The 25,459-nt window shown below is 47.6% G+C and overlaps 1 protein-coding gene across 1 annotated transcript in view; it reads left to right on the forward strand.

Annotated features, from left to right (window-relative positions):
- The first annotated feature begins 462 nt into the window (after nucleotides 1–462).
- The window catches only part of HS6ST1 (heparan sulfate 6-O-sulfotransferase 1), a 171,484-nt gene continuing 146,487 nt past the window's right edge, over nucleotides 463–25,459 (forward strand). Inside the window, exon 1 of the mRNA XM_085233277.1 lies at nucleotides 463–1,261. Within this exon, the coding sequence (XP_085089403.1) occupies nucleotides 744–1,261 (518 nt within the window). The 5' untranslated portion in view covers nucleotides 463–743. The remainder of the gene's footprint in view (nucleotides 1,262–25,459) is intronic.

A 25,459-nucleotide genomic window follows, 5' to 3' on the forward strand; every position in this document is an offset into this window, starting at 1 on the left:
AACCGAGGCCGACGGTGCGTGGCCATGGAGCCGGCACCGGCCGTGGAGCAGCAGCCGGAGGCGCGGAGGGGTCGCGGGCAGCGCTCCGCGTGCGGCAGCACCTCGCCGCCACGCACCCGCCTTCAGCGGAGCCGCCGTTTCAAAGGGAGCAGCCCGCGGATTCACGTTAGGGCGGCCCAGGGAACCTCCGTGCGGGAGCCGGAGCCCGGAGGGCGGGGGGCGGCAGCGGGCGGAGCGCCGCGCCGTTCGCAGACCCTCGGCACCGCTCCGCGCCGGGCGGGTTTCGGCGCTGTGCATGCCGGGCAGGAAGCGCTCACCGCCGGCCGGGCCGGGCCGCGCGCAGCCGGCGGCGGGGGCGGGTGCCGCCGTGCCGGGGCGCGGCGGGGGCGGAGGCGGCGGCGGGACGGGGGCGGCTTCCTGAGGCGGGGGGCGGGCGGGAGGAGCCGGCGCCGCGGCCGCTCTCCGCCCCGTCCCGCCCCCTCGCCCAAGTTGGGCGCGCGGCGCGGCCCTGCGCAGCGGCTGGCTGCCGGCTGTCCTGCCCGGCCCGGCCCGGTGCCCGCAGCGTGGTGCTGCGGGGCGGGCGGCGCGCGGAGCGAGGCGGGGAGCGGCGGCCCCGCAGCGGCGGGGGGAGGCGGCTGGCAGCGGGCGGGCGGGCAGGCAGGCAGGCAGCGTTGCCCGGCTCCGCCGCCCGCCCCCGGCCCCGCCGCCCGCCCAGCGCCGGCGGCCCCGGGAGATGGTGACACATGAAGCGCGCGGGGAGGACCATGGTTGAGAGGACCAGCAAGTTCCTGCTGATCGTGGCCGCGTCCGTGTGCTTCATGCTCATCCTGTACCAGTACGTGGGGCCGGGGCTGAGCCTGGGCGCGCCCAGCGGCCGCCCCTACGCCGAGGAGCCGGACCTGTTCCCCACGCCGGACCCGCACTACGTGAAGAAGTACTACTTCCCTGTGCGCGAGCTGGAGCGGGAGCTCGCCTTCGACATGAAGGGCGAGGACGTGATCGTGTTCCTGCACATCCAGAAGACGGGCGGCACCACCTTCGGCCGCCACCTGGTGCAGAACGTGCGCTTGGAGGTGCCCTGCGACTGCCGGCCCGGCCAGAAGAAGTGCACCTGCTACCGGCCCAACCGCCGAGAGACCTGGCTCTTCTCCCGCTTCTCCACCGGCTGGAGCTGCGGGCTGCACGCCGACTGGACCGAGCTCACCAACTGCGTGCCCGGCGTGCTGGGCCGCCGCGAGAGCGCGCCCAACCGGACGCCCAGGTACGGCGCGCCGCGGTGCGGCTCCTGGCGCTGCGCCTCGCGATCCCCCGCGCGGCAAACCCTGCCCGCCCCGCACCCCGCCCCGGGCTCTGCGCTGGGAGCTCTCGTAAAGGCGGTGGTTCCTATCAGAACTCCCCGAGGTGGTGCTCGCCTAACTCGGCGCGCCTCCGTGGCCCGAGTTTTGGGGTTTTTGAACCGAGCTCCGTTCCTCCGCAACCTCTCCATGCTTTGCGGCTCCGTCTCCTCTTTGCGTTGAAGTTTCCTACGCGAACGTTTTCCCGTGCCATGTGCTCCGTGCCTACGTGCATTGTTAATGCCATACATAATCCCATTACTGAAAAGTGACCTTTAAGAATGTGCCGTAGCATCGCTGCCGCTTTCTCCCCGCGTTCCCTAAAGCCGATCGGAGCGTTATCCTCACCCCGCAGCCGCGGGCTTGCCGCTGCCCGCCTCGGTGCAGCCGGGCGGGACGGAGCCGCTGAGCCGCTCCTGTGTGGCACCCACAGCTCGGGGTAAAGCAGCCCGACCCATCGGGCTGTGCTCCGCCGAGATCTGATGAAAAATGCGCAACGTTCAAAGCTCGTTTCAAAAAAGAAGCGAGAAAGTGCCGTCTGGTGAACCTTGGCACTTGGCTGGCAAACCATTAGCCGTACAGAAAGACCTGTGCGGGTGTCGGCACGTCCCTCAGAGCCTCCGTGCATCCTTAGCGGTCGTGTGCCAGATGCTGCGGCTGTGGGTCCCCGCGCCTGCAGGCTGGGAAGCGGCCGGCAGCCCCTTCGTGCTGAGCCCCAGCAGCATCTCGTCTTATCACGGTGCCTGTAAACGACGTGCTGTGGGCTGCTTGGGTTTGGAGCGCCGGGTGACCGTTCCTGCCCTGTTCCCTTCTGCCCGTGTGCCCAGAACAGTTCTGCTGAATGCGGTGTCCCCTCTTCCCTTTAATCTAAACTAGAGCTCCGTGCCCAGCAGTGTGAGCGCTCCGGTGTGCACGCTCACATCACCGTGGTGGGTTAAAGACAGGGCTGTTGGTGCAGCGGGCAGCTGCTGCCTGCTTCCATAGCCGTGCTCCAGGACAGCACTGCACCCGGCTCAGCAGTCACCCTGTGCAAAAAGCTGTTCCGTCTCTAGAAGTAGGATTACGGCAGGCTGTGCTTGTTTCACGTAATGCAGCTGGTGGGTTTTCTTGCTCAGAAAACACTTGGTCTTGCATTATGTCTCTTATCTTAAGAGCAATACTACTTTATTTCTTCATTGTGGACGCTGTATCTTGTATGGGGAATGAGAACTGTTTTACAGGAGGCACGTTAGAGAGGCTGCTGTTTGAGATGGGACTGAACTGTGGAAATCTTTTTTCCAAAGGAAAAAAAGAAAAGGCAGCAAACACTCCTTTAGGCAGGGTTCACTCAAATACCACTATTAGCCACTCAATTTATTGGAGCGCGGGCTTCAAACTCACTTTTAAACCCAGTGTACCAATCTCTGCATTTGCTCCTTACTGCTAAGTTTAAAGCTTTGTTCCTCAAAGCCTCTGTTTGTCCCACGGAGCAAACCTACTGACTTGTGCTCGCAGATAAATCTCCCTTCCTGTGAGTGCTGGAAAGCATGAAGGTCATTCGGTATTGCCCACATGTACAAATCATGAGCTTAGAGCTGTTAACTTTGCAAGGAATGCGGTTTTATCACTGCACAGTGCCCTATTGCACTACATTCCATAACCCGTGCACGGTACATAAATTTACAATGCAATTGCTCTTTTTATTGTTCTGCTGCTCTGTGTTAGACTTAATGACTGGGAGCCTTGGATTTCCAAAGAGGGCGTTTTTTTTCGCCTTTTTCTTTCTTTTGTGTTGATAAACAGCCAAAGATGGGTGTTTCAACTCTAATGGGCCAGCACACTTCTTAAAAAAAAAAAAAAAAAAAAAAAAAAAATAAATTACTGTGCCGTTTTTCCCCCCCCACTCCCCTGTGTCTTTTCCTGTTTTGTATGCAGAGGACTCCTAGACAGGCACTTCTTGAAGCAAATGTTGTGCTTTGTGCTGTGGGTTTGTTTGGGGCTCCGGGCTGGTTGTGTCCATCAGTTCTGCTCGCCACAGTGTTAGCAAAGGGCAAATTCCAGGCTTTGGGAAGGGAGGCTTTTTCATTCCTTGTGCTGCCGGGCCTAAATAACTGCTGGGAAGGACTTCTTAAAAAAGCAGATAACGCTGGGATATGTGCTTTGAGTCATCGGTTGATATTTTTAAGAAAGCAGAAGCTAAGCACTTTCTGTGAGCTGCTCCCTTGAATTTGCCTCAACGCAGGCACCCTAACTCTGCTGTGAGAGATCCCATCTCCTCTGCTGACACTGACACAAAGCCAGGCTCCACTGCCAGCACCGTTTGGGCACTGGGGGACACAGGTTGGTGCCCTCCTGCCTGCACCCTCAGAGCTGGGTGCTCTCTTATTATCCTTCCAGGTTATCAAAGCTGATGGGCCCAAGCTTTGGCATCTCACTTAGATGAAGCTATTTACAGCTTATGTTTTGGTTTGTCGCTTCGTGTGTTGGTTTTTTGTTGTTGATTTTTTTTTTTTGGGAGAAATGTTTAATGGGGCTCAGCAGTTTGTTGGCGTGGCGAAGTGCGAACTTTCACAGCTTCCAACCACAGATTGTCCCCTTGCTGGGATCTGTTCTTGATGAGGCTTTTATTATATGTGTGTTTAGGAGCTGCGGAGACACGTTGTCAGGAGACCAACTGTTTGCGAATGGAGGGCCCTATCAAATCGCTTCTGTAACGTTAGCACTTCTACAGCCTTATTCTTTGTGGAGCTGTGTGCTGGGCTGGTGGACACCCACCTGCAGAGAGCAAAGGATGCCTTTACGCACTGGTTTGGCCCATCTATTTTCTCTTACAGATTCATTGAAAGTGTTAGTATAAACCTGTTTTCCATGGTCTGGTTCTTCCCTTATGTCCCCAGCACGTGGGGTTGCTGTGCAGCCCCAGGTCTGACACGCAGCCCCCTGTCTCTTGCATCCAGTTGTGCTGCCCAGAAAGCAGCCCATCAGTTCTGCTCAGAAGATCTTTACGCTGATGTTGTAACTAAAAGTAGCTAAACTTTGGAGCTCTGCAAGCAGCTGCCCTACACTTGAGGTATTTTATTCATCTGAGCCTAAGACTTTTGGCTAATATATTGTGTTGGGTTTAATTACTTTTTTTTTCTTCTGTTGGCAAAGCAAGAGGATGTGACCTTAGATACATCCCTGCTTGAGTGTAGACTTTCATTATCTTGATTTTGCATAACTGTATGCATTTGGCTGTATTTCATTGCTTTTTACGTAAATGTTGTGTCATAACATAGTCATTTTGTTTTCCTGCCTCAGAAATTTGCAGATACTTTTAAACCAGATGTGAGGTTTTGCCTTTTTACCTTTATCCTTTCCCGTTTAGCCAGTGAAAATGCATGCTGTTCTGGGTAATATTTTGATAATCACTTTTTGTTTTTTTCAAACAATACAAAAAACAATTACTTTAAAAGAACTGACTTGAAATGTAGTGACTCAACTGGATGCTGCGTGCAATGCTGGTTTATGTACCTTTACTGCCTTAGGTGAACAGTCTGCTGCCAGCACACAGCTGATACGCTCCACCACATTCCTTCACGTAACTTTCTGGAGTTCAGTTGATTAAAAATTACAGTTTACAAAACTGTGAAGGATGGTGGTGGGAGTGGGGCTGGCTTGCTGATGGCCCTGGTGCCAGGTGGATGTCCGTCCCACTCTTTGCTACTCCTTGAGCACTTCTGGTTCTTCTGTCTCTTCCAGACTGGTGTGACCTTGGGCATGCTGCCTTGAGATCTCTGCATTTGGAAACAAATACCTGTGCTTTAAGAAAATTGGAGTTAATTAAAACTGTAGGGGCATTTAAGTAGAAAATAATGTGCTCTGCAAGTGACGGCACTGATAGAACAGCCGCAGGCTTACTGGTGTGACTGGGTAGGGCACGTCTGGGTATGTCTGGCTTCCTGGCAGGATGCTGGCGAAGGCCTTCAGTTGGATATTAGGATGTGAACTGGTGGAGGTCATCTTGCCTCTTAAGAAAACACCACTTGAAGAGATTACGTTTTAGCTCGGAGATTACCACTGTGCTGCCTTCCTCTGGCCATCTGTTCCTCCCAGGAGGGAGGGGAGACCAACCTTCCCTCGGGCACCTTCCTCGCTCCACAGCAGGGTCAGCACCCAGCAAAACTGCTGTCTGCCTGCTGTGGGAGCTGGAGGAGTGACCAGGGAGCTGTTCTCCGTGTAGAAACAATGAATTTGAAGGCCCAGAGTTGACTTTTTGGCGAATTTGTTTCAGAGATGAATTGGTGCTGTGCTCTGAATCGTATCTGTAAGCAGTGCCCATGCTTCCTGCTCCTGCCAGTGCTCTGTAGGACTGCGTGTCAGCATGTCCCTCACCCACAGGTCACTGCCCACAGTGACGGGCAGAGCCAGCAGAGGGTTCACCTGGACTCTACAAATTTGTAATAGTAATGCTTGGAATAATATTTTGTCTGTGAACACTCGGGCTTCTGCTTGTGTTAGAAAAAGCAAAGCAGCACAGCTTATCTTTGTTTATGCTTGTATTTCTAGGAAGTGTTAGAACAGAAAAGTTTTCTATTACCAACTGAAGTCGTATTTACCAAGCAAAGATACAACGTGGTCCTTAATTCCTAATAATCACAACTGTGATAGCTGCTGGTACAGTCTTGCTTGATATGGTGGAAGGAAATGATACTTCACTATCAAAAGTTAATGTCTTCCTAAAGAAAAACAGAGATAGTGTGCATGGAGTGCTGAAGGAGTCTGGTACAGCTTCTCCTGTGTTTGAAACAGTGGTTGGCCTTCAAGCCAACAACAAAATTTTTATACTTTTTCAGATGGAATTAAAGTAGAGATTGATGAGGAAAACTTAATCGCTAGCATCGATTCAAGGTGATGCAGTCTCTGTAAGTGCCATTTGGTGTATTTCTGTTTACCTTCCCACTATCTCCATAACAGAGTACTCCGCTGAAAATCCAATCTGAGAACCAGTCTTGAAAGAGTCCTTTGGGGATGATTACCATGAGGACGCAGAGAGCCTTTAACACCTGTAGTGTAGCATGTCAAGTTTCAGACCTGAAGAGGATACTTCAGTGAGTCTGGTGTGCTGCTGCCCAAGGAGGAGCCTCTCAGCAGCGTGTGGATCCTGGAGTGGGGGATGTTTTCAGGAGAGGTCTGTGCTGAGAGAGGTTGTCAAATGAAAAGCACATCCTTGATATGACTTCGTTGTTTCTGCTTGTGTTCGATGATGTACACACATTCTCGTTGCTGTGCTTCCCCTCAGATATGTGATATGCTGGGCTGAATGCTGCTTCATCCCTACAACCTGCCACATAGAGCCAGTGATATGAAACCTTCTGGGGTATCTCTGTGTTGATGATGCAGCCAGAAAAGGCTGGAAAAACTTCTGTTGTCCGGAATTTCTTAGTGCTGATTACGTAGTGCTTTCACCCATATACCTCTGTGTACAGCTGCACTACTGTGAGCTGTGTAGTAAATAGCACCTGCTGCTATGTTCATTCACAGCCTAAAGCAGCTCTTAAATGGGCTGCCTTAAAGCTGACTTTGCCCAGTCTCAGACTTGCACTATAATGTATGGACCTTCCGTGCCCAATGCTTTCAGAGCCAGCTGGTTTCTCAACACACTACAGCTACCACGCTCACTGCTTCCCTCCCTTCCCCTCTGTTAATGGTGAATTCTACGTAGCAGCTCACCTGTGTTTTTATAGAGGAAATATTTCACAATCTCCTGCCTCTTTAAACAAGAAAACAGCGATTGCAATTAACTTCTTACGGTGTGATGTTGTATTTGTAGCTACACCTTGCTGCAGATGGAAACGTTATCTTCCTCTTTCAGAGCTCTTCCATACAATGGGGGGAGCTCTCTGAGCTTCCTGATCCACCTCTGCGTTTTTGTTCTTCAGATTTACCTGATTTTCTCTTTGGTTGACATTAGCCTTGAAGTACTAAGGAATGTAAGGTTTTCTAGCCAAACAGCCTTGCTTAAAGTTTCCAAATGACTTTTCATTGTCTGATGTTGGGTCTGTTGAAAGGAGCCTGGTTTCTGGAGAAGTGCTGAAGCAGCACCTTGTAAAAACTCCTTCCGTGTATTGGAGTTACTTCAAATTTTAGCCTTAGTTCTTGTGTTAATTAGACATACACGTGTGCGAGATACCTGATCACAGGGAGGTACTTAGAGTTTGGAAAGGGGATTTGTGAAGAACACGTGTGATTCCTTCTTACTTTTATCTTAAACATCTGAGAGAAAAAAGTCCTTGTATTTTTCTTTCTCCTCTCAGGTCTCTTAGAAAAATAAAATGTCCAAACAAGTACTGTAAAAATAGAATTGACTTTTTTTGTTTAAACTAACAGTGCTTACTGCCTGACCCGCTTGCTCTCGGTAAAGATTTTACTTAGGCTACCTGTGACCCTATATCAAAGTGTTGGGAAAAAATCAATGCCTCGTAGCTAAGACAAACAGCAGCAGCATGCTGACTCATCAGCTTCCTGGCAGCTTTTGCTTTCCAATTGGAGATGGGGAAAGAACGAGGAGCACAGGAATTGCAGAGTGTAATCATAATCAGTCAACCATCCCTTCTGTTAACATGCCTTAAATCAATCAAGACAAGATTACCTTCTGCTATTTTCTCCTTTTTCTCTTTTGCCTGTACCTCTTTTTAGGTCTTTGAAAGGGGAGAGGCAGATGTGACGTGTGTAGTTCTGCAGGGAGGAAGGCTGGACAGTCTTTTCCTGGCTGATGAACCACGTGCTTGGTGAAAGTCCACATTAAGAGAGATACCTCATCCACTGTATACCGTACAAGGATGCATGTGCTCAGAAGCCCTTTGCAGATCAGGGAATGCCTTGGCATATTTTCCTACAGGGACAAAACTGGAACTTGGCCTTTCTTCCAGTTCTAAGTGGAGTTCCTATCTCTGATCCTACTGTTGTGGTTGATGATGTTATTTGCAATGCATACAAGGAAGATAATCTCAAGCCTTTGCCTGGACGTCTTCTTTTCTTTTTTTCACCAATCTTCAGAAGGATTTAAAAATAAGAATCATCTTCCTAATGTGCATGTAGTCTGTCTCCTGTAGAGCCTTAGACCTTCTGGCCAAAGAATTCAGCATTAGTTTCACCTTCGGTGTGGTGAGGTCCTGTGTTTTTAACAACCACAGTGTGTTGCATGTATCAGGACTCCTATCATTGCCACCAGTGGGTTTGATCTCACTTTAGAGATCTCCTTCTATCCAACGTTTCTCTCTCATAAGTTTCTAGAGATGGGGCTTGCACTCCGTGTCAGCCAGCAGTCTCTGCTTCCATCATGTCTTTAATTGTAATGTACATTCAGTCCCACCTTCTGATATGCCCAGTCTCCATATCACGTAAATTCAGCCCTCCACTCTGTGAGCACCTTTTTCCTCCTCTCGTTAGTTGTGATGTGAATGTAGTTCACATTTACCCTTCGGATGCATGTAAGTGTTCCTGTACTTAATTCACACCCTGTGATGGAGAGAGTGGTCGTACTCCAGCGCTGTGAGCCACTCTTCTCCCAGAAGGAGAGAATACATCTATTTCCAAATGCTTCTCATGTCTTGGGACTTTTATGTTTATATTTTCTCTTGTTCTTCTTCTCAAAAAGCCGCCTTTTTAAGGCTTGCAAAATGTAACTGCCAACATTAGAAACAACTGTTAATCTCAACAGTCAAATTTAATACAGTCAATACACTCAAATCTTTTGAGTGAGGTATTACCGTCTTAGGATGAGCCTCTTAGCAGTACTCAGAAAGGGTTGTTTTCATGACTTTTACTAAATTGGATGAAGCTGACACCTGTTTATGGAACCAGGCATATCTAGCAAATGCATGTGTTGCAGATATTCAGAATCCTCAAATGGCTGTTTTTAGCAGCTGCTGTGTTTTAGCCAGTTAACAGTTTTCAACATGGAATATTCAGAAGGCAGTCAGGCTCCAAACAGGCAAGTGGTGAAAAAGTCCTGGGTTTGCCTATAGGTGGTCTGAAAGCTTTGCATAGAATCATGGAATCATAGAATGGGCTAGGTTGAAAAGGACCACAGTGATCGTGGAGTTTCAACTCCCCTGCTATGTGCAGGGTTGCCAACCACCAGACCAGGCTGCCCAGAGCGTGCAGTGATGTGCTGCTGAGAGCAGCTTCTGATACAGCAGTGCACTGAGGAGGGAATTGTCTTTCCTCTGCAGCTAACTGAAGCTCAGGGGAGTTTCAGAAATCAGGAATACCACTGAGAAAGGGATCAGCTTGCAGTGGCCATGGCACAGAAGTCTGGTGTGGTCCTTTTATTCTGAGAAACAGGTTCCTGCGTGGTAAGCTAGTGAGATGGTCAGTGAGTAAAATGGGTAGATGACTGATGTCAGACCTAGTGGAGCATAAGGAAAAAGAATCGTATCCGTACAGGCTGGAGTTGGTTTTGTCTGTCCCAGAGCATCCTGATTGTTCTGGAAGGGGCTGACTCTGCACGGCTGACACAGCCATTGGGTCGATATGTGTCAGCCTTCGGCTTTCTTTTCTCAGAACATCACTGAAGTCTTCTCTGGACTAAGCTCATAACTTCTTACGTAGGTGCTAACCTGCCATGGCAGCAGTTCCTGTGAAGAAATATTGCTGCCACTGTCTGAAGTGTTTCCTCAGCATTCAGAACAGCAGCTGTCAGCAGGAGAAGCACACTTGCTTTGTTTGACCCTTTGGGATGGGATGGTGAAAGCCGTGCTGTTTACTCAAGTAGGGTTTCACCCACTGGAAGCTGGTAGGAAGCTGTCCCTCCCATCTCCATCCCAGCAGAAGGCCCAGCCAGGGGTGTGTGAGCTATGTGAAACAGGAAGGATCTCTGCCCGTTACTAGGTACTGCAGGGCACCTAGCAGAAATCCTTTCTAACACGCTGTCTGTCCTGGCTTGCTCAGACACGTTTGTAGGTTTGTTTGACAGTGCTGAGGCTGGGTTATGCACGCAATTTGCTCAGCTAGCATTCACGTTACTGAGCTGTAAGGTGATACACGAGTGCAGTGGGACGCTGTGTGCTCGAGCTGTGCAGCACAGGCTCTGCTCCTGCCCAGCAGCTGAACTCTGCACCCAGGGGCTGCTCACTCAGGGTACCACGGACAGTGTCCCATCTTGGAAGCCTGTAAGCATCTCCTTTGTGGCTGTCAGCAGCATGCAAAGGAAGCTGCACCAGCAGCAAGTGCCTTTGGCACATGAAAATGGAAGCTTCTTGCTTCCATGGGTGTTGGTATCACATTTGTGAACGGCCCAGCCGTCATGGCAGAGGGACAGCAGAGAATCTGGGGGCCTGCTTTTCACATTCTATGAGAGGGCTGCTTGCCAGCTGACCTGAAGGATTTCAACAGCAATACGATTTTATTGTATTTTCTAGTGGATGTATTTGCCTTGGTAATAAGTTGCCTGAGGAAAAGTGCAGAAATTCTTGTATCCCATTAGTTTCACAGGCCTGAAGCCACAGATGAAGAAGCTGTTACCTAGCAAAGGTGTGTAAGGGCTGTCGCTCTTGAAGAATATAGGGATGGGAAGTGTATGTGCATGGATAGTCTGTAACTTCTAATTCCTCTGCAGTACAGCTGCTTATTCCTATGCCATGCTGAGCCAGGCTTCTATGCGTACCTTTTATTAATGCAGGAAAGAGGCAATGGTTAAACAGCTTGCCCTAATGCTGTAACATCAAATCTAGGGGTGCAATGTGTGTATTGAGCACTCAGCCACATGCTTACACTGGTGGGTTAGGCAGGGTTGGGCAGGATGGTCTCGTGATCTGTCAGAAGTGAGCCTGTGCTGGGCAACATGGTACTAGAGGAAGGCTTCCTGTCCTTCAGTCAGATAAGTAAAGATCTTCTGAATCATTTTTGTAAAGATCCTGGAACAAGTAGAGAAGTAAATCTTGCTGCAAATTGTCCGCTGCCTGACTACCTCTATTTGGAAATAACCTCCCCTCGAGGCTTTCTCTTGAAAGGCCCTCTTGATGAGAGCTTTTTCTTTTTTGTGCTCTCGTGTTGACGGAGGAGGAATTGATACTTGAGGTGCAGCTGGACAAAAGTGACAATATAAATCGTGACGGAAAGGGTGCAGCTGCAGTTTATAAAACCTGCTGGATGATCAGTGCTTTCCCTGCAGGCCTGGTGGATGCGGATGGTGAGATATAGCTCTGGCTGTCAGCACAGCGCAGCCAGAAATCCTGCAGGAATTGGAGGATGGATTTCTTGGGTGTTCAGGATGCGTGGGGTGCTGGGCCTGCCTCCTTCAGACAGGATGGATCCCTCCCTTTCCTAACTGGGGTATTTCCTGACTTGTGAAGTTATTGGGGATTGTCATGAAAAGTCTTGTTTTCTGGGTTGAAGCCTGGTCAATCCCAAATCAGGAAGTAACTGCTTATGAGAACAAAAGAACAGTTCTATCTGTCAGCTCTACTGATGCAGGTAAGAGAGAGTTAAAGACTTTGCCTTGAGCAAAAAGGGCTGGACAACAGCTTTCTCTTGTGGAAGTCAGTAGGCTTACATGCCCAAGAACTGAAATGCCTCTTTACTCCTTCTTTTCACGGGAATGTGTGTGTGTTGGGATGTTTATGGAAGTTCAACCAAACCAAGTTAGAGTAGATAGGTTAAGTAAACCTAAACAGGTTGCTGTCTTGGATTATTCTGAAAATAACATTAAATAATCTGCACAAAAAAAATCTAGAGCTAGTGAATTCCAAAGGTGATGGATATGAAGTGTATTTTGGGATTGAATGTGTATTGAATGATTGAATGATGCTGTGTATTCTGCTCCAATACTCCTGTCTCCAAGAGAAAAAAAAAACCCTCTCTTTAACATGGAGTGGTCTCTCTGGGGTCAGTGAGGAGAGAATACGAGGGGGAAATGACTGGGCGTTAACAACTTCCCACAGGATAAAGGACAAACAGTCCTCCCTTTAAACAAATCCAGTTACTGGGTGTGAGTAGCAGCTCTGGACCTTGGTGGATTTTTGCAATTAAGAATACAGGCTTCGTGCTGCAGAAGACAATTAAACAAGTGTTTATAGTGGTAAAGGAGCTCAGAGAAGGAGCTTGTTACACCAATTCATTCTGGTTATTGGCCTTTCTTTCCCCTCCCTATTTATAACCCATTTAAACGTGACTAATGGCTAAAGCTAGAACTTCACTACCTGTCACACAATCTTTTTTTTTCCACCCTGGTGGATGATGCAAGTTGAAACAAAGGCCTTGTTGTTTAAGCTCCCTTTAAACTCTATAAAAGCATACAGGCTTCCAAGCCACGCTTTTAAATCACACCTCTGAGCTTGTATGGGAAAATGGCAAGCAAGTTTTGAGAAATTCATTCATTCTCTTCAGTGTACAGCTGATGGTATTGCAGGAAAGGGAGGAGAAATGGAATGGTATTTGTAAGTGCTGCACTTGGTTAGAGATGTGACTGGTGCCTTGAGGTCGTATAAGAAGATATGGGATCTTCTTGCCCCCAGGTCACCAGATCAATGCAGGACATGCTTAAAGTGCTAAAAGCTCGGATCCATCTGTTTGGTAGTTTCAGTGTGGTTCTTAGGTGACAGATGTCCGCTCTACAAATGCAGCTCTCATTATGACACTAAATAGACCCCTCATTCTTTTGCAGCCTTAGTTGAGCACCTAAGATTGAATTAGATGAACTGAGCTATGCAAATGGCTGAGTTGTTCATGGTGTTGTCAAGCTCCCTCTGATGGTTTCTGATTTGATTAGCGAGCCTCTCCTGTCGTGCTAAAGTGCTGCTCTGTAAATAAAGCAGTGGTGGTAGAATGGGATGCAGGTACTGAGTATGTCACATTTGTTGGGTTGTGTTGGAGCAGTGCTGAAAATGCAATCCTTGCTTCTGTTAGCCGTCTCACTCCAATGTGGTAATATGAAGAGTACCCAAACTTGAAGTATCCAGAAATGCTTAACATCAGCTTACTTTAGAGGTACTGCCTCAACGACACGCAGAGTGGGAGTACGGGAAGGAGTTCTCAACAAGAGTTGAAATGGGACTTGTGGATGTAATCACACCTGGAGTTGCTTCCGTAGCTTGGCACTGTACTGATCTCTTATTTTTCCTTTCCTTTTAATGGCAATATTGAAAAGCAACTGAAAGCTCTGAGGAAGTTTTAATAAAGACTGAACTGTCAGCTCGCCTGGCAGGCAGGAGCGGCTTTCTGATTCAGGAAGATACAGACAGGCACTGTGTTAACACCAGAATTAAAAGTAGATCTGGACTTTAAACATGAATTCCAGGTTCTCAGAATTCCTGTAGTTGGAGTGTGAAGTCCGTGCTGCTGTTTATATCCAGTTAGTCCCTCTTGTTTAGCAGAAAGAGTGTCTGCTGGAGGAGCTGTAGAGGTGTGACTGCAGGAGCACTGCGGTGTGAGGCAGGGGTGCGAGATGCTGGCGAGGCCCAGCTCTGCTGGCAGCCCTCATTCCAACTGTGGGACAGAAACATAGCTGCTTTTTTTTTCAGTATTATTATTATTTTTACACAAGTGGCATGCTGTAAATTCATGCGATAGCATTCCTTGAAATAATACTATGTAAAACTCACTGTGTTGGGGTGGAGGGCAGCTGCGTTACTGCAGCAGGTTGTCTGGATCCTAGGGGAGGTCAGTGAGCATCTCTGCCGCAAGTTCTTGCTGTTTCTTTTGGTTCCAGCAGTGCTATTTGCCAGTGGTGGGAACTGTGTGAGTGCTGCTAATGCGGGCACATGGCTAACCTTGAGAAACATGGAATTATCTGATTTGACTTGAAGCCGCAGAACTAAATGAACCTGTTGTAGGATTCACAGCCACTTAAGAGGGAAGTCTGGGTTTAGTTTCACCAGTTTAGCGCTGAAATCCAAGCGTGGATAACACTTGCAGCTGGTGGTCCCAGGAGAGGTGCTCTGGAGGCCCCTCAGCAGTGTGAGAGCCAGGACTGGGCCAGCCTGCCAGCTGTCTGAGCTCCAGCGTCACCACTGGGCCGTACTGGTCCTGTCTGCAGTGGGCAGAAAGGGCTCCTCTGACAGAAAAGGGGCTCAGGCTCTCACAGCACACAGCAGTTGGTCTCAGTGGCTGCCAGACAGGCTCTGGTGTAATTAATCTTTGTCTGTCTGCGTGTGGTAAGGCTGTCCAGCATTATGTGCTGCCTCAGACTGTGTCCTGGAAGAAGACGGAGGCGGCAGGAGGACACTGCGAGGCGTTTGGCTCGTTGGCCAAGAACCTCCATTTGCCTTCAGGCTTTTCCTGGCTGAGTTCTGCACATCCTCTGTGAGGCTGTGCTCTTACCCCATTAAGTTTGTTACGATGCTGTCTCACACAGATTGTTTCCTGAGTTTGGCTGGTACACATCCAGCTTTCTGTTTCCATGAACAGAGATGTGGGAGGCTCAGGTTGTGGGAAGCTTGGACGGACACAGTGCACATGCCAAAGGTTCTGAAAAAGCAACTTCTGGAGCAGTATCTTTGAGGAGAAAGCTTCCTATCACTGGATGATCCTTACAAGAATTGCCATGGATGTGCAGCTTGCTGCCCAGCTTCTGAGCTCTATAGCCTGCTGGTTTGTGGGATACAGGCATAAAGTTCAGCGTGACCATATTCTGCTGCTCACACACGTATTTCCCAGTGCAGCCAGTCCTCAGTCCTCAGCAAGAAGCAACAAAGCATCTCTCAGGACTGTTGGAAGCTGGTTCTCTGTGTGGATTTTTTGTTTACTTTTGTTTGGTTGGGTGTTTTTCAGGGTTTTGTTGTTTCTGTAAAGGAAGATATAATGGTATTCTCAGTAGTAAGAGAGATTCTTGTTTTTTTTCCCCTTCAATTGTGGAATTCGAAGGGGCAAGGTGAAAGAGCATGGTTCGTTCTTTGCTTTCATTTTCATCTCCTTCAGCAGATAAAGGAATGACATCTATGGCACTCCAGTGCCAAACACTTGACTTAAGCAGCATTACTGGGAAGAAAAAAAAAAAAAAAAAAGTTTTATGCCATCCCACAAAGCGTGTTTGAATTTCTGCAGAATGGTGACTTGTATTACTAAATTTTGGCAGGAAATGCATTATTAGAAACCTCATCCAAAGACTCTGTAAAGGCCCAGATAACTTATACTGGCAGGGAGCTCTGGAAAGGTGGTCATGCTTCCATCAAACAGTGACAGCCTCTCTATGTGTTTTGCCAGTTGTTGCCTCTTGCTCTTCACACTGACACTTCAGGAGAGCAGTCAGCGTGCCCTGAATGGGAGCACAGAGGGAGGTGGAAACAAAATAGAGCAGCGTTTTTAATTCCAGCACAGTCTATTTTGGCATGCAGCATGCTGCCTTTTCCACAGGGATTTGTGCATTCTGTGAAGTGTAGTTGGGCTGGATTAAAACTAAGTATTTGGAACTTTATGTGTAGTGTCCGTGGTATGAGTCCTTCAACTGTGTGAATATGCATGTAATGGATGAAACTGTTGTGAAGCTTTTCTGCATGGTCCTGTCTATGAGCAGCTCAAACTATGTACAGAGGGCATTCCAGTGGTGTTAGTGGCAGCATTCACGTTCTCCTGCTGAACTGCATCCTGATGTCAGTTGATCTGTCAGGACCCAAGGACTGAAACTGCTTCAGAAACACCTCCAGGTAAATTGACAGGAACCTTATGCATTTGAGTCTGCTGCTGACTGTGCCTTAGAAACATTTATTTCAGTTGTTGCTAAGCTCTTAAAAAAAAATGCAGGTATGGGAATTAGTTTACGCACCATTTGAACCTCACATATAAACACTACAAATAAACCTACCATGCTAAGCAGAAATCAGATGTGTAATTCTTTTGGAGGTGTTCAGATGCCTTGAATATCTTTGAATATCTTTTCTGTAGGTGACGTGCCTGTTGAGAATTTAGAGCTTTTGTTCCCTGTCTTCTGTTAAAAGTTTTTTTTTTTTCCCTCACTATCTGTATTCTGTGATTTCATTTTTCAGGAGTTATGCTCCTACTTTCAAATGTTTATCTCACTACCAGTTGTAACTCCAGCCTTGAAAAGGAGTTGTTTTACAGATGTCCTGCAGGACCTCACTACACAGCAGACCTGGTCCATCTGCAGCCTTTCCAGTTAGACTTGAAGTACTCAGAGCTGACCTAAACCAGTCACGATCTGAATTAGGAGACTAGGTAAAACCATTCAGGTTAAGTATCTAACAGTGCATTATCCCAGATAATTCTTCAGCAAATTGGCATGAAACAACACAAGTCTGTTAAGTAAAACTCTTGCCACCCTTCAGAACTGAACGACTGTGTGCAAACTGTTGGCAGTGCTCCTGGACCCTCGCTAATTCCTGAGCTATGCCCAAAATTTGTTTGGGAGGACACTGACCAGCGTGGGCCAGAATCACACCAAGGACCAGTGGTGGAAACAATGCAGTAGAGGAATGTTTTTTAGGTGACATAATCCAAGTGTGTTGCTTAACACCCCCCCCCCTTCTCCCCCTTGCTTTGTGGTGTCCATTGTCTGCGGTACATATTTAAGGGATTTAGAAGGGAGCTGCCCTATTATCTTTTTTCTTCACTGTATCCCACGCTGCTGTGTGGCTGGGAATCTGCAGAGAGACTAGTCAATAAAGGAAAGAGCCATCTGTTGGAAACCGGAGACATGTAAAGGGAAGCAGGGATTAGTATTTCCTCTCACTTTCTGGCTCCACCTTTCCCCGGAAGGAAAATAAACAGATTGTACAGATTCTAGAAAACATTTGAGAATGGAGTTTGAGGTTTGATTGTAAAGGAAATTTAGATTTGATTGTAAAGTGCTGCACAAAGGGGCAAAGTTAGCATTACCTTCTGCAGTCCACAACCATTTATTTCCCCCAAAACCCTGAATGACTCCCTGCTGTTCTTCCTTATCCAAATCCGGGAGGGACAGGCCAGGCCTTCTCCATGTCTATATGGCAGCGTGTTGGACAGTGTTGGTCTTTTTGGAAAACAGTGCAGTGACACAGTCTTAAATAAAATGACAGTAGGGCACGAGAACCCCCAAAATGCTGCTGTCACTGCTTCCTCCCTCTCAGCAGACATGCCCACTTCTCCCTTTGCTGAAATCTCTTGAAACAGGGAAGGAGGAATCGGGAAGTTGTTTGTTGGTTCTCAAACTGCTCGCAACACTCAGGCCTGTGGTTTCCCTGGTTTTGTCTGTCTTCCCATTTCGAGGAGAGAGAAGATCCCTTTATGCCCTGTTCTGTGGGCAGCATCTGTATGATGGATACTCAGTGCACAGCACCATCGGAGAAGATCCCCTCAAATGTCTTGCAGCACCAATCACTGTACCATGTGCAGGGCTGCAGGGTTCCCTTTTCTGCCCCATCCTCCAACCTCCCAGGAGGCCCAGATATATTTCATGTTGTCAGCCCAGGGCAGGAACTCCAGCACCAGGAAGGATAATGTTACCGCTGCCATTTTCTCTGTATTTCAATATCTGCCCTTTGGTTTTGTTTTGGAAATAACCAGCAGTGCCTTTTATTTTAAGCAAGTCTGCTCAAGCAGCACTGGTAAATTGGTAATTGCAGAGCTGCTTCTCTCAGAAGTGTTTTAATGAGATATGGTGCAGTATGTTGGTGTGGATTGCTTTTCCTTGGAATGTGGTATTTACATGGTTTAATTTGAGTTCACATTTAACTAGCCCAAAGCTGGACATGAGTCCAACTCATGGACTGAAGTCAATGAAAGCACCTTGCTGTAAAGAAGGAAGGTATAGGAGTTGATGCAAAAGGAGGTTAATGTCACTGAATCGTTGAATTCCATTTGTCCCAGTGTACGTGTCATGAAATTCAGTTCTGGATCCAACCTTCTGTGCCCTTCTGTGGGAAGGCAGTGAGGAACAGGCTGCCTGGCACCGTGTGGCTGCACAGCTGGCACCTGCTGAGTTACTGATTTTCCAAAGCTGTGCCCAACTCAGTATTTTATGGCATTCAGTGATCAGCGCAAGTACACAGTAAAAATCCACTACATTTATTTTTATCTCTAAGTCATAAAAAGAAAAGTAGGCACATTATATGCCATGCATATATATAACATGTATAAAGTTGTGTTTAAATGGAAAACGGGAGCAGCTTTCCCAGTCATCACAGTTGTTTTATGGTTGTTCACTCCTCGCTTGCAGAGGACTGACAGTCCTGAAACAAGCAGGGAGGGAGCAGGAGGAGAAGTGTTCCTGACAGAAGCAGCAGCACGTTGCCTGCAGCCATGTCTTGTTGTAAATGCAGTCTAGTCATTTGTTGTCAGTGGAACAACATTACCATATCACCCTCGGCTAATATTTTGATAACCAAATGAGTGAATATGTGCAGACTACGAAATGAGCGAAAACATCTACAGTTTCCCTCCTGGAGAGAACAGAGGCAGGAGGACTCATCCTTCGCCTCTAAGAGAGCATCCAGGGTCTCACCCAGACCACGAGCGCTGTGCTGGGTTCGCTTGGGAGTGCTCAGCTCCATCCATAGGATGGGATGAAATCTTCTCCTCTGGGTGTTGGGACATGGCACCTGTCTGGCTGTGTCTCTGAGGACAGGTATTTCCCAGGCTCTGTCAGAGCAACCTGCTGGGCTCCATTTTAAAGAGTGTCTTTGCCTCGGGCAGTTTGCAGCAATTGCTGTGCTTTGCTCCTCCATCTATTAAAAAAAGAAGATGATAGTGGGCAAAAAATGAAAGTATTTCTTTATTTCCTCCTTCATTTTGAAACTCTGAGTCAGGAATGGCTGTCAGTAAGTACTAAGGCTGTATGCTGTGCCCCAGTCTGTAGCTACACACCACACAGCTCTGTTGTCTGCTCTCAGAAGTGGCAGAGCAGGGCTCCTGGAGGCCCGGGTATGCCTTTGAGGTAGGCAGAGCTAGGACATTTTGTTCCTAAAGATGACAAAAGGCATGCTGCTTGTCTCAGATGTCTTGGAGACTTTATGATGATTTATAGATTATCTTTTTTAAATGAGGTCAAAATAATCTTTGTGTTGCATGGTACAACAAATTGCAGAGAATAGTAGTGACAAGGGGCCAGCAGACTTCGCTCTTGGAGGCACTCAGTCTGGGCCTAATTCACCTTTTCAAGCTTTGCATGCAGTACTGAAAACGTGTGCTTCATCTTAGTTTCTTAGAAAGTTAAGTAAATGGAGTGTAGAAAATAATAAACTGTAGAGCTGAGGATATCACTTCGTAGTAGTGACAATTTCTTGGAAAGAGCTGTAACAAGGACTAGTTCTTAGTGTACTCTTTGTTCAAGTTCGTATTCAGAAGCGATATGTTAAAATTCTCCTACGCATCTACTACCTTTCTGTTTCTGTAGTTTTCTGGAGTGTTTGCTGTTTGGAAACCTACGCTAATAGTTGATCGCAAGAAATATTTCAATTTCCATTTGAACTACATTTATTCATTTAAGAAACCCCACTCAATTGTTATAAACCCTGAGACAGTGGAGAGATCTGTTTCTCTCAGCAGAGCCTGTTTCACAAGCAGAAAGCAGCCAAGGTATGTTATTTTGATGGTGAAGTCCTTTTCTGTGCTGAAGTCATGCATAGAGGAAGAGGAAATGTGATGTTGGCTTTTTCTCACTTGGGCTGTTGTGTCAGCTTCCTTTCAAAGCAGTTGTTTGCACAGAAAACTGTGTGATTGTCACTTTGTGTGATTGTCTAAAAGGAATTCTAGCACACGTTATTGCCATGCTGTTGCATGCTACATAATTAACATTCTTCATCACGTGACAAACTTGATGGCCTTTTATGATGGAGTTACAGCATCAGTGGATAAAGGAAGAACAACTGATGTCACCTACCTGGACTTGTGCAAAACATTTGACACCGTCCCACATGATATCCCAGTTTCCAAATTGCAGAAAAATGGATTTGATGGCGGGGCCACTTGCTGGATAAGGAACTGGCTGGATGCTCGCATTCAGAGAGTGCAGCCGGTGGCTAAGTGTCCAAGTGGAGACCAGTGACAAGCAGCGTTCCTCAGGGATCAATGTTGGGGCCAGTGTTGTTTAACAGATTTGTAGGCCATGTGGACAGTGGGGTCGAGTGCACCCTCAGCAAGTTTGCAGACAACACCAAGCTGAGTAGTGCAGTTGACATCCTGTAGAGGGAAGGCGCGCTATCCAGAGAAACCTGGGCAGGCTTGAGAGGCGGGCCTTTGCCAACCCTGTGAAGTTCAACAAGGCCAAGTGCAAGGTCCTGCTTCTGGGTTAGGGCAATCCCAAGCACTGATACAGGTTGGGCAGAGAATGGCTTGAGAGCAGCCCTGCGGAGAAGGATTTTAGGGTGTCACATGATTCAACATGAGCCAGCGATGTGTGTGTGCAGCCCAGAAGGCCAGCTGTATCCTGAGTTGCATCCCGGGAAGTGTGCCCAGAAGGTCAAGGGAGGTGATTCTGCCCCACCTGGAGCACTGCATCCAGTTCTGGGCCACTAACACAAGGAGGATGTGGAGCTGTTGGAGTAGATCCAGAGGGGGGGCACAGAAATGATCAGAGGGCTGGAGCACCTCTCCTATGAGGACAGACTAAGAGAGCTGGGGCTCTTCAGCCTGGAGAAGAGAAGGCCCTGGGCTGACCTTACAGTGGCCTTCCAAGGGTCCTACAGGAAAGCTGGGACTTTTTATAAAGGCAGGTAGTGACAGGATGAGGGGAAATGGTTTTAAACTGAAAGAGGGTAGATTTAGACTAGATATTAGGAAGGAATTCTGTCCTGTGACGGTGGTGAGACACTGGAACAGGTTGCCCACTGAGGCTTTGGATGCTCCCTCCCTGGGAGCACTCCAGGCCAGGCTGGATGGGGCTGTGAGCAACCTGGGCTATGGGAGGTGTCCCTGTCTACAGCAGGGGTTGGAGCCAGGTGATCTGAAAGGTCCCTTCCAACCCAAACCATTTCATGATTCAGTGATTCCAGGTAACTTCTTAGGATGGTCTTTTAAATCATGAATGAGCAGCAGTAAGCGAGCAATGAGAAGTTTGGGAGATGGAATCATTCGGGAGCAGTACCTTGTTTTGCTCCATAGGAGGTATGGATTCTTTAATGAAAAAGGAAGACCAAAATTAAATCGCAAAACAAAAAATACGTTCTTGAAATAATCCAGTGTCAGCTGAAAAAACACCTTTATCTTCTCTTTCTGCAAAGAAATAGATGAGATGGTGTGACTTAGTGACAGATGAAGACAAAAGATAGCTCAGCAGAGACAGTGTTGCTGCAGTCATCAGTACTTTCAGGGGTTTTGGTGTTGGGTGGCAGAAGCCCTGCTGGGAAAGGGCTTCTTTTTGGTTGTGATGTTAGATGAGGTCTCAACACAGCACGTTTACAGCTACTTTTGCAACAACAGATATTCTGTAGGAGGGCTTCTGTAAATAAATAGGAGTTTTGTGATGGCAAGAGATGACTGGTGCTGGGACTTACCCAGCTTTTATGTGGCGTGATGTTTTTCTACCACTCGATGTGCCACCCGGTAAGAATCTGGTTGGATGGGAGAGAAACGATGGTCATTGGGGGAGGTGTATCATTGTTTTGGCATGCCATCGTGATAGTAAAGGGCTGTTGTCAATATTGAAGAAAAAATGTGAAAGAAAGGGCAAGTTTTTTGTACTGTCTTTGTCACATTGGGTTAAAAAAAAAATGAGAAATATAACTGGGTAGGATCATAGGTTGATGTAGGACAGTAAAAACATCTGAGACTTCTTACAGAGAAAATGCCTCTGTGGATCTCATTTTCCTGGAATTTCTGTCTCACAAAGCCACCCTGACCTCCTGGTACTGTAGTGTGCCTTTGGCTGCTTGGATGTGTCCCTTGATCAGTTCTTCAGTGCAGTGCTGAAAATGATTGAATTGGGTGTCATGTATCACAAAAGCATAAAACCCATAAATATGCTGCTCTGGGAAGGGCAGCCAGGCCCCAGCTGTAGGTGTGTGAGCCAACTCGTGAGTCAGGCAGAACATTTTCTTCGATTTGCTCGGCAATTTGGGATGAGTAACACCTTTGATGTAGTGGGGATGACGATCATTGCAAGGAGGCTAATAATGATTAGCCACTGCTCAGAGAAAAAGGAGGGCTGCTATGGTTCCAGAGATTAGGAAAGTGGAGGTGATTTACAGTTTGAGCCAAACAACATAGGTCTCTCTGAAAGTAATGCCTCCTATTCATTTCCATGGAAACTACAGCAGATACAAAGAGCACAGTAAGACTTTCTGACAGAGCAAATTCTCAGCTACAAAGCACTAATTTTCAACATAGCCACCACCATTAGCTGTGCATTCTTGCCAGTGATGAACAAGAGCTGCATGCTGCACTCGTACAAATTGTACCACTGGAGGTGACCATAGTCACTGTCACCACTGCTGGAGGACACCCCCACCCCTCACTGTGCTCCATCCACTGGTTGGTCTCCATCACTGTTCAGCAAGTGTTGATGGTTGTCAGTGGGTGCCATTTTTTCCCCATGGAGGAATTCAGTCCCACCCCTTTGCTACATCCGCACTTCCACCATCAGCCGCCATTTGTCAGACTGTCCCTCTGCTGCCATCTGTCACACAGCAACAACATGTCATGGGATACTGGTGGGAAGGCTCAACCTCTGCTGCCGTCCCACCAACATCCACATTTGATGCTGGGGGCCAGCATCATAAAGTAGGAGACGTTACCTTTGGAGCAGACCAGGGTGTTGTTTTTCTTGTTACCCTCAGCAGATATTAAACTGTTTTGTAGGCAGGAGCTGGTAGACACGTCTGAACAAGAACGTGTGCATTTTTAACTGTTTTATTCAGCATTACAGAAGTTTACTAAGACTCAATCAGATTTATATTAATTTTTTACCCATGGTAATTTCTTCCTGACTATCCCAAATGAATACACGTGGTACTCAGAAGTTTTTTTATAATAACCTTGGGAATTTTTGTAACAGATGTTGCCATTAAAAGTAGTTAACCCCCTCTCCTGCACCCCAAGCTGCCTCCTGGAGAGCACACATTGCTTTGGAGGAGCTGCATCCATGAGCTGCCTGCCTGGGAACACGGCACTTCCAAGGGTGCAGGAACAGATGCGAACTCCTGGAGCTACCAAGAGGATCAGAACAAACAGGAGCCAGCACAGGAGCAAGTTTACATGCAGCCTCTCAGGAAGTGTGGTTAATCTTTGATAAGCACGTAGTTTTAAAAGATCATGGGAGGCGGAAAGCACCAATCTAAGCACCCATATGGCTTAACATTTTCTGCATGATAAGTGCTTCATACAAGTAATAAAAACTCAGGACAGCTTCTGAGGGAACTGTAGTATTCACTGTCCACAGAAAAGTGGAGTACTGGCTATGCTTTGATTTGCTTCAGAGTGTTTCAGTGAAATGGATTAGGATGTGCCTGTCTTTGTGACACAAAACAACCAAATAACTTCTAACTTCATAGACTTTCTTGCAAAATACTTCAGTTTTGAGGAAGAGGTTGGCAGGTTGGCCAGTAAAAGTTCAAAGAAAGCTTGTGCACATGACCATAGGGGCAAGAATGCCTTTTGATTTGGATTATGCAACTGCTGTAACCCAGTATAGCTTTAACTTGCTCCCATGAGTGTTTTTTGCTTGTTTATCAGCACTGGCAGTGGACAGGAGACAAGAAGGATCTTGCAGGCACGGGCTGCGAAAGGCGTTGCAGACTAATTGCAAACCACCTTGTATACGAGCCTGGAGTCCACTGAGACTTTGCTTACAGGGAGGTAAAAGTTGCAAGCAGCACAGCTCAAATGTCCCCTTTGACCAAAATTCCCCGCATCTCTGCGGGACCCAGCAGGGAGCAGATGGCTGAGCATGGGCTGGCTTTTGCAGAGGAAAAGTCATGCTGCTGTCTATACCAAGAAAAAAGGAGGAGAAATGCATTCCGTCCAGGTGCTGGCCTTGCTCACGACATCTGGCTTTAATTTTGTATTTCCACAGCAGCTAATTTGTTGTGTTGCGTGCTGGGATGCGAACAAATTTCATAGCTGTCATTCAGAAAATATAAATATTAGTCTTCAAGCTGGACCTGCTTATCGTTACTGAGGGTATTGTCGTCCACAAGTATTCTAGGACCTTGTTAAACTCCATTTCCTCGTGTTCTAAGAGGGCACTTTCTGAGCAGGGCATTACTTGGACATCCTGTGCTAGTTGCCAGTATTGTGAGGAGCCATCTCCAGAGCAGCCTGCAGCTTGCCAGACTTAGCCTGCCCACAGCTGACTTCATTTTGCAGGCCATTGGGGCCTGAATCTAAAAGTGTCTTCTGATGTGGGTTTGCATGTCTAAATAGAGAAGGAATAGAGTCCAGGCTGCTTGTAGTCGGGGTGAAGATGCAGCCAGCCGTGGGCTGCTTGTGCCCTCGGCTCCGTGGTGCTGTGGCAGGGCATTGGGTGAGTCAGAGCTCTCATTGCAAGGCAGCTTCCAGCTCACGGCACAGATCTTTGTCCAGTGAGTGCTGGCCCTTGGGCCTGTCTGCTGCAGGGGTTCTCTGAAGCCAAAGGAAGGGCAGAAAACTAATCAGCCTGAGCAGGAATGCAAACAAACCGTCATGCTTTGAATCATAGTGGCAGAGTGGGAATCATAAATCAGGGAGACGGTGACGGGTGGTTGCAGGAAGCACAGCTGAGCAGGAAAGGTTGGGCTTTTCTTTTAGAGGTACTTCAGCTGCTCACCGACCCCGCACGGAGTTTTGTGCAGTGTGACAAATAGAAATCCAAGATGATGCAGAAAGAAATCAGAGTGGTGTAGGTTTCCTTCTGCTCCCTTCTAACAGTGTCTCCTCAGAAACATGTGACATCTCTTTTAACCACACTGGACTTGTGCACAAAGCCCTGTGCCCACCTGGCTGCGTTTGGTGCCCGTGGATTCAAGGTGCTCTGAGGGATGCATGTGTTTCTTTCCCTGTGTTTCCTTCCCTTGCTGCATCTCGAGAAGGAAGAAAGACCGTCATAGATGGAATCCTTTTTCCAGAAAATAAAATCAATGTTTTTAATGAAAGAAAGAAGAAGGACGTAACGTAGTCTTTTTGTTCGTGTAGATACAGTTGAGATACCTCTTCATTTCTTCCTTGGGCAAGCAAGGGAAAAATTGGAAAGCTCATAGTTGTATTTCTAGACGTATTGCCTTCGACACAGCTTTGTGCTTGGGAGTCACAGACAGGAGAAT

The sequence above is a fragment of the Meleagris gallopavo genome, chromosome 11 (assembly GCF_905368555.1).
Source record: "Meleagris gallopavo chromosome 11, MGAL_WU_HG_1.1, whole genome shotgun sequence".
NCBI classification, from domain to species: Eukaryota; Metazoa; Chordata; class Aves; order Galliformes; family Phasianidae; genus Meleagris; species Meleagris gallopavo.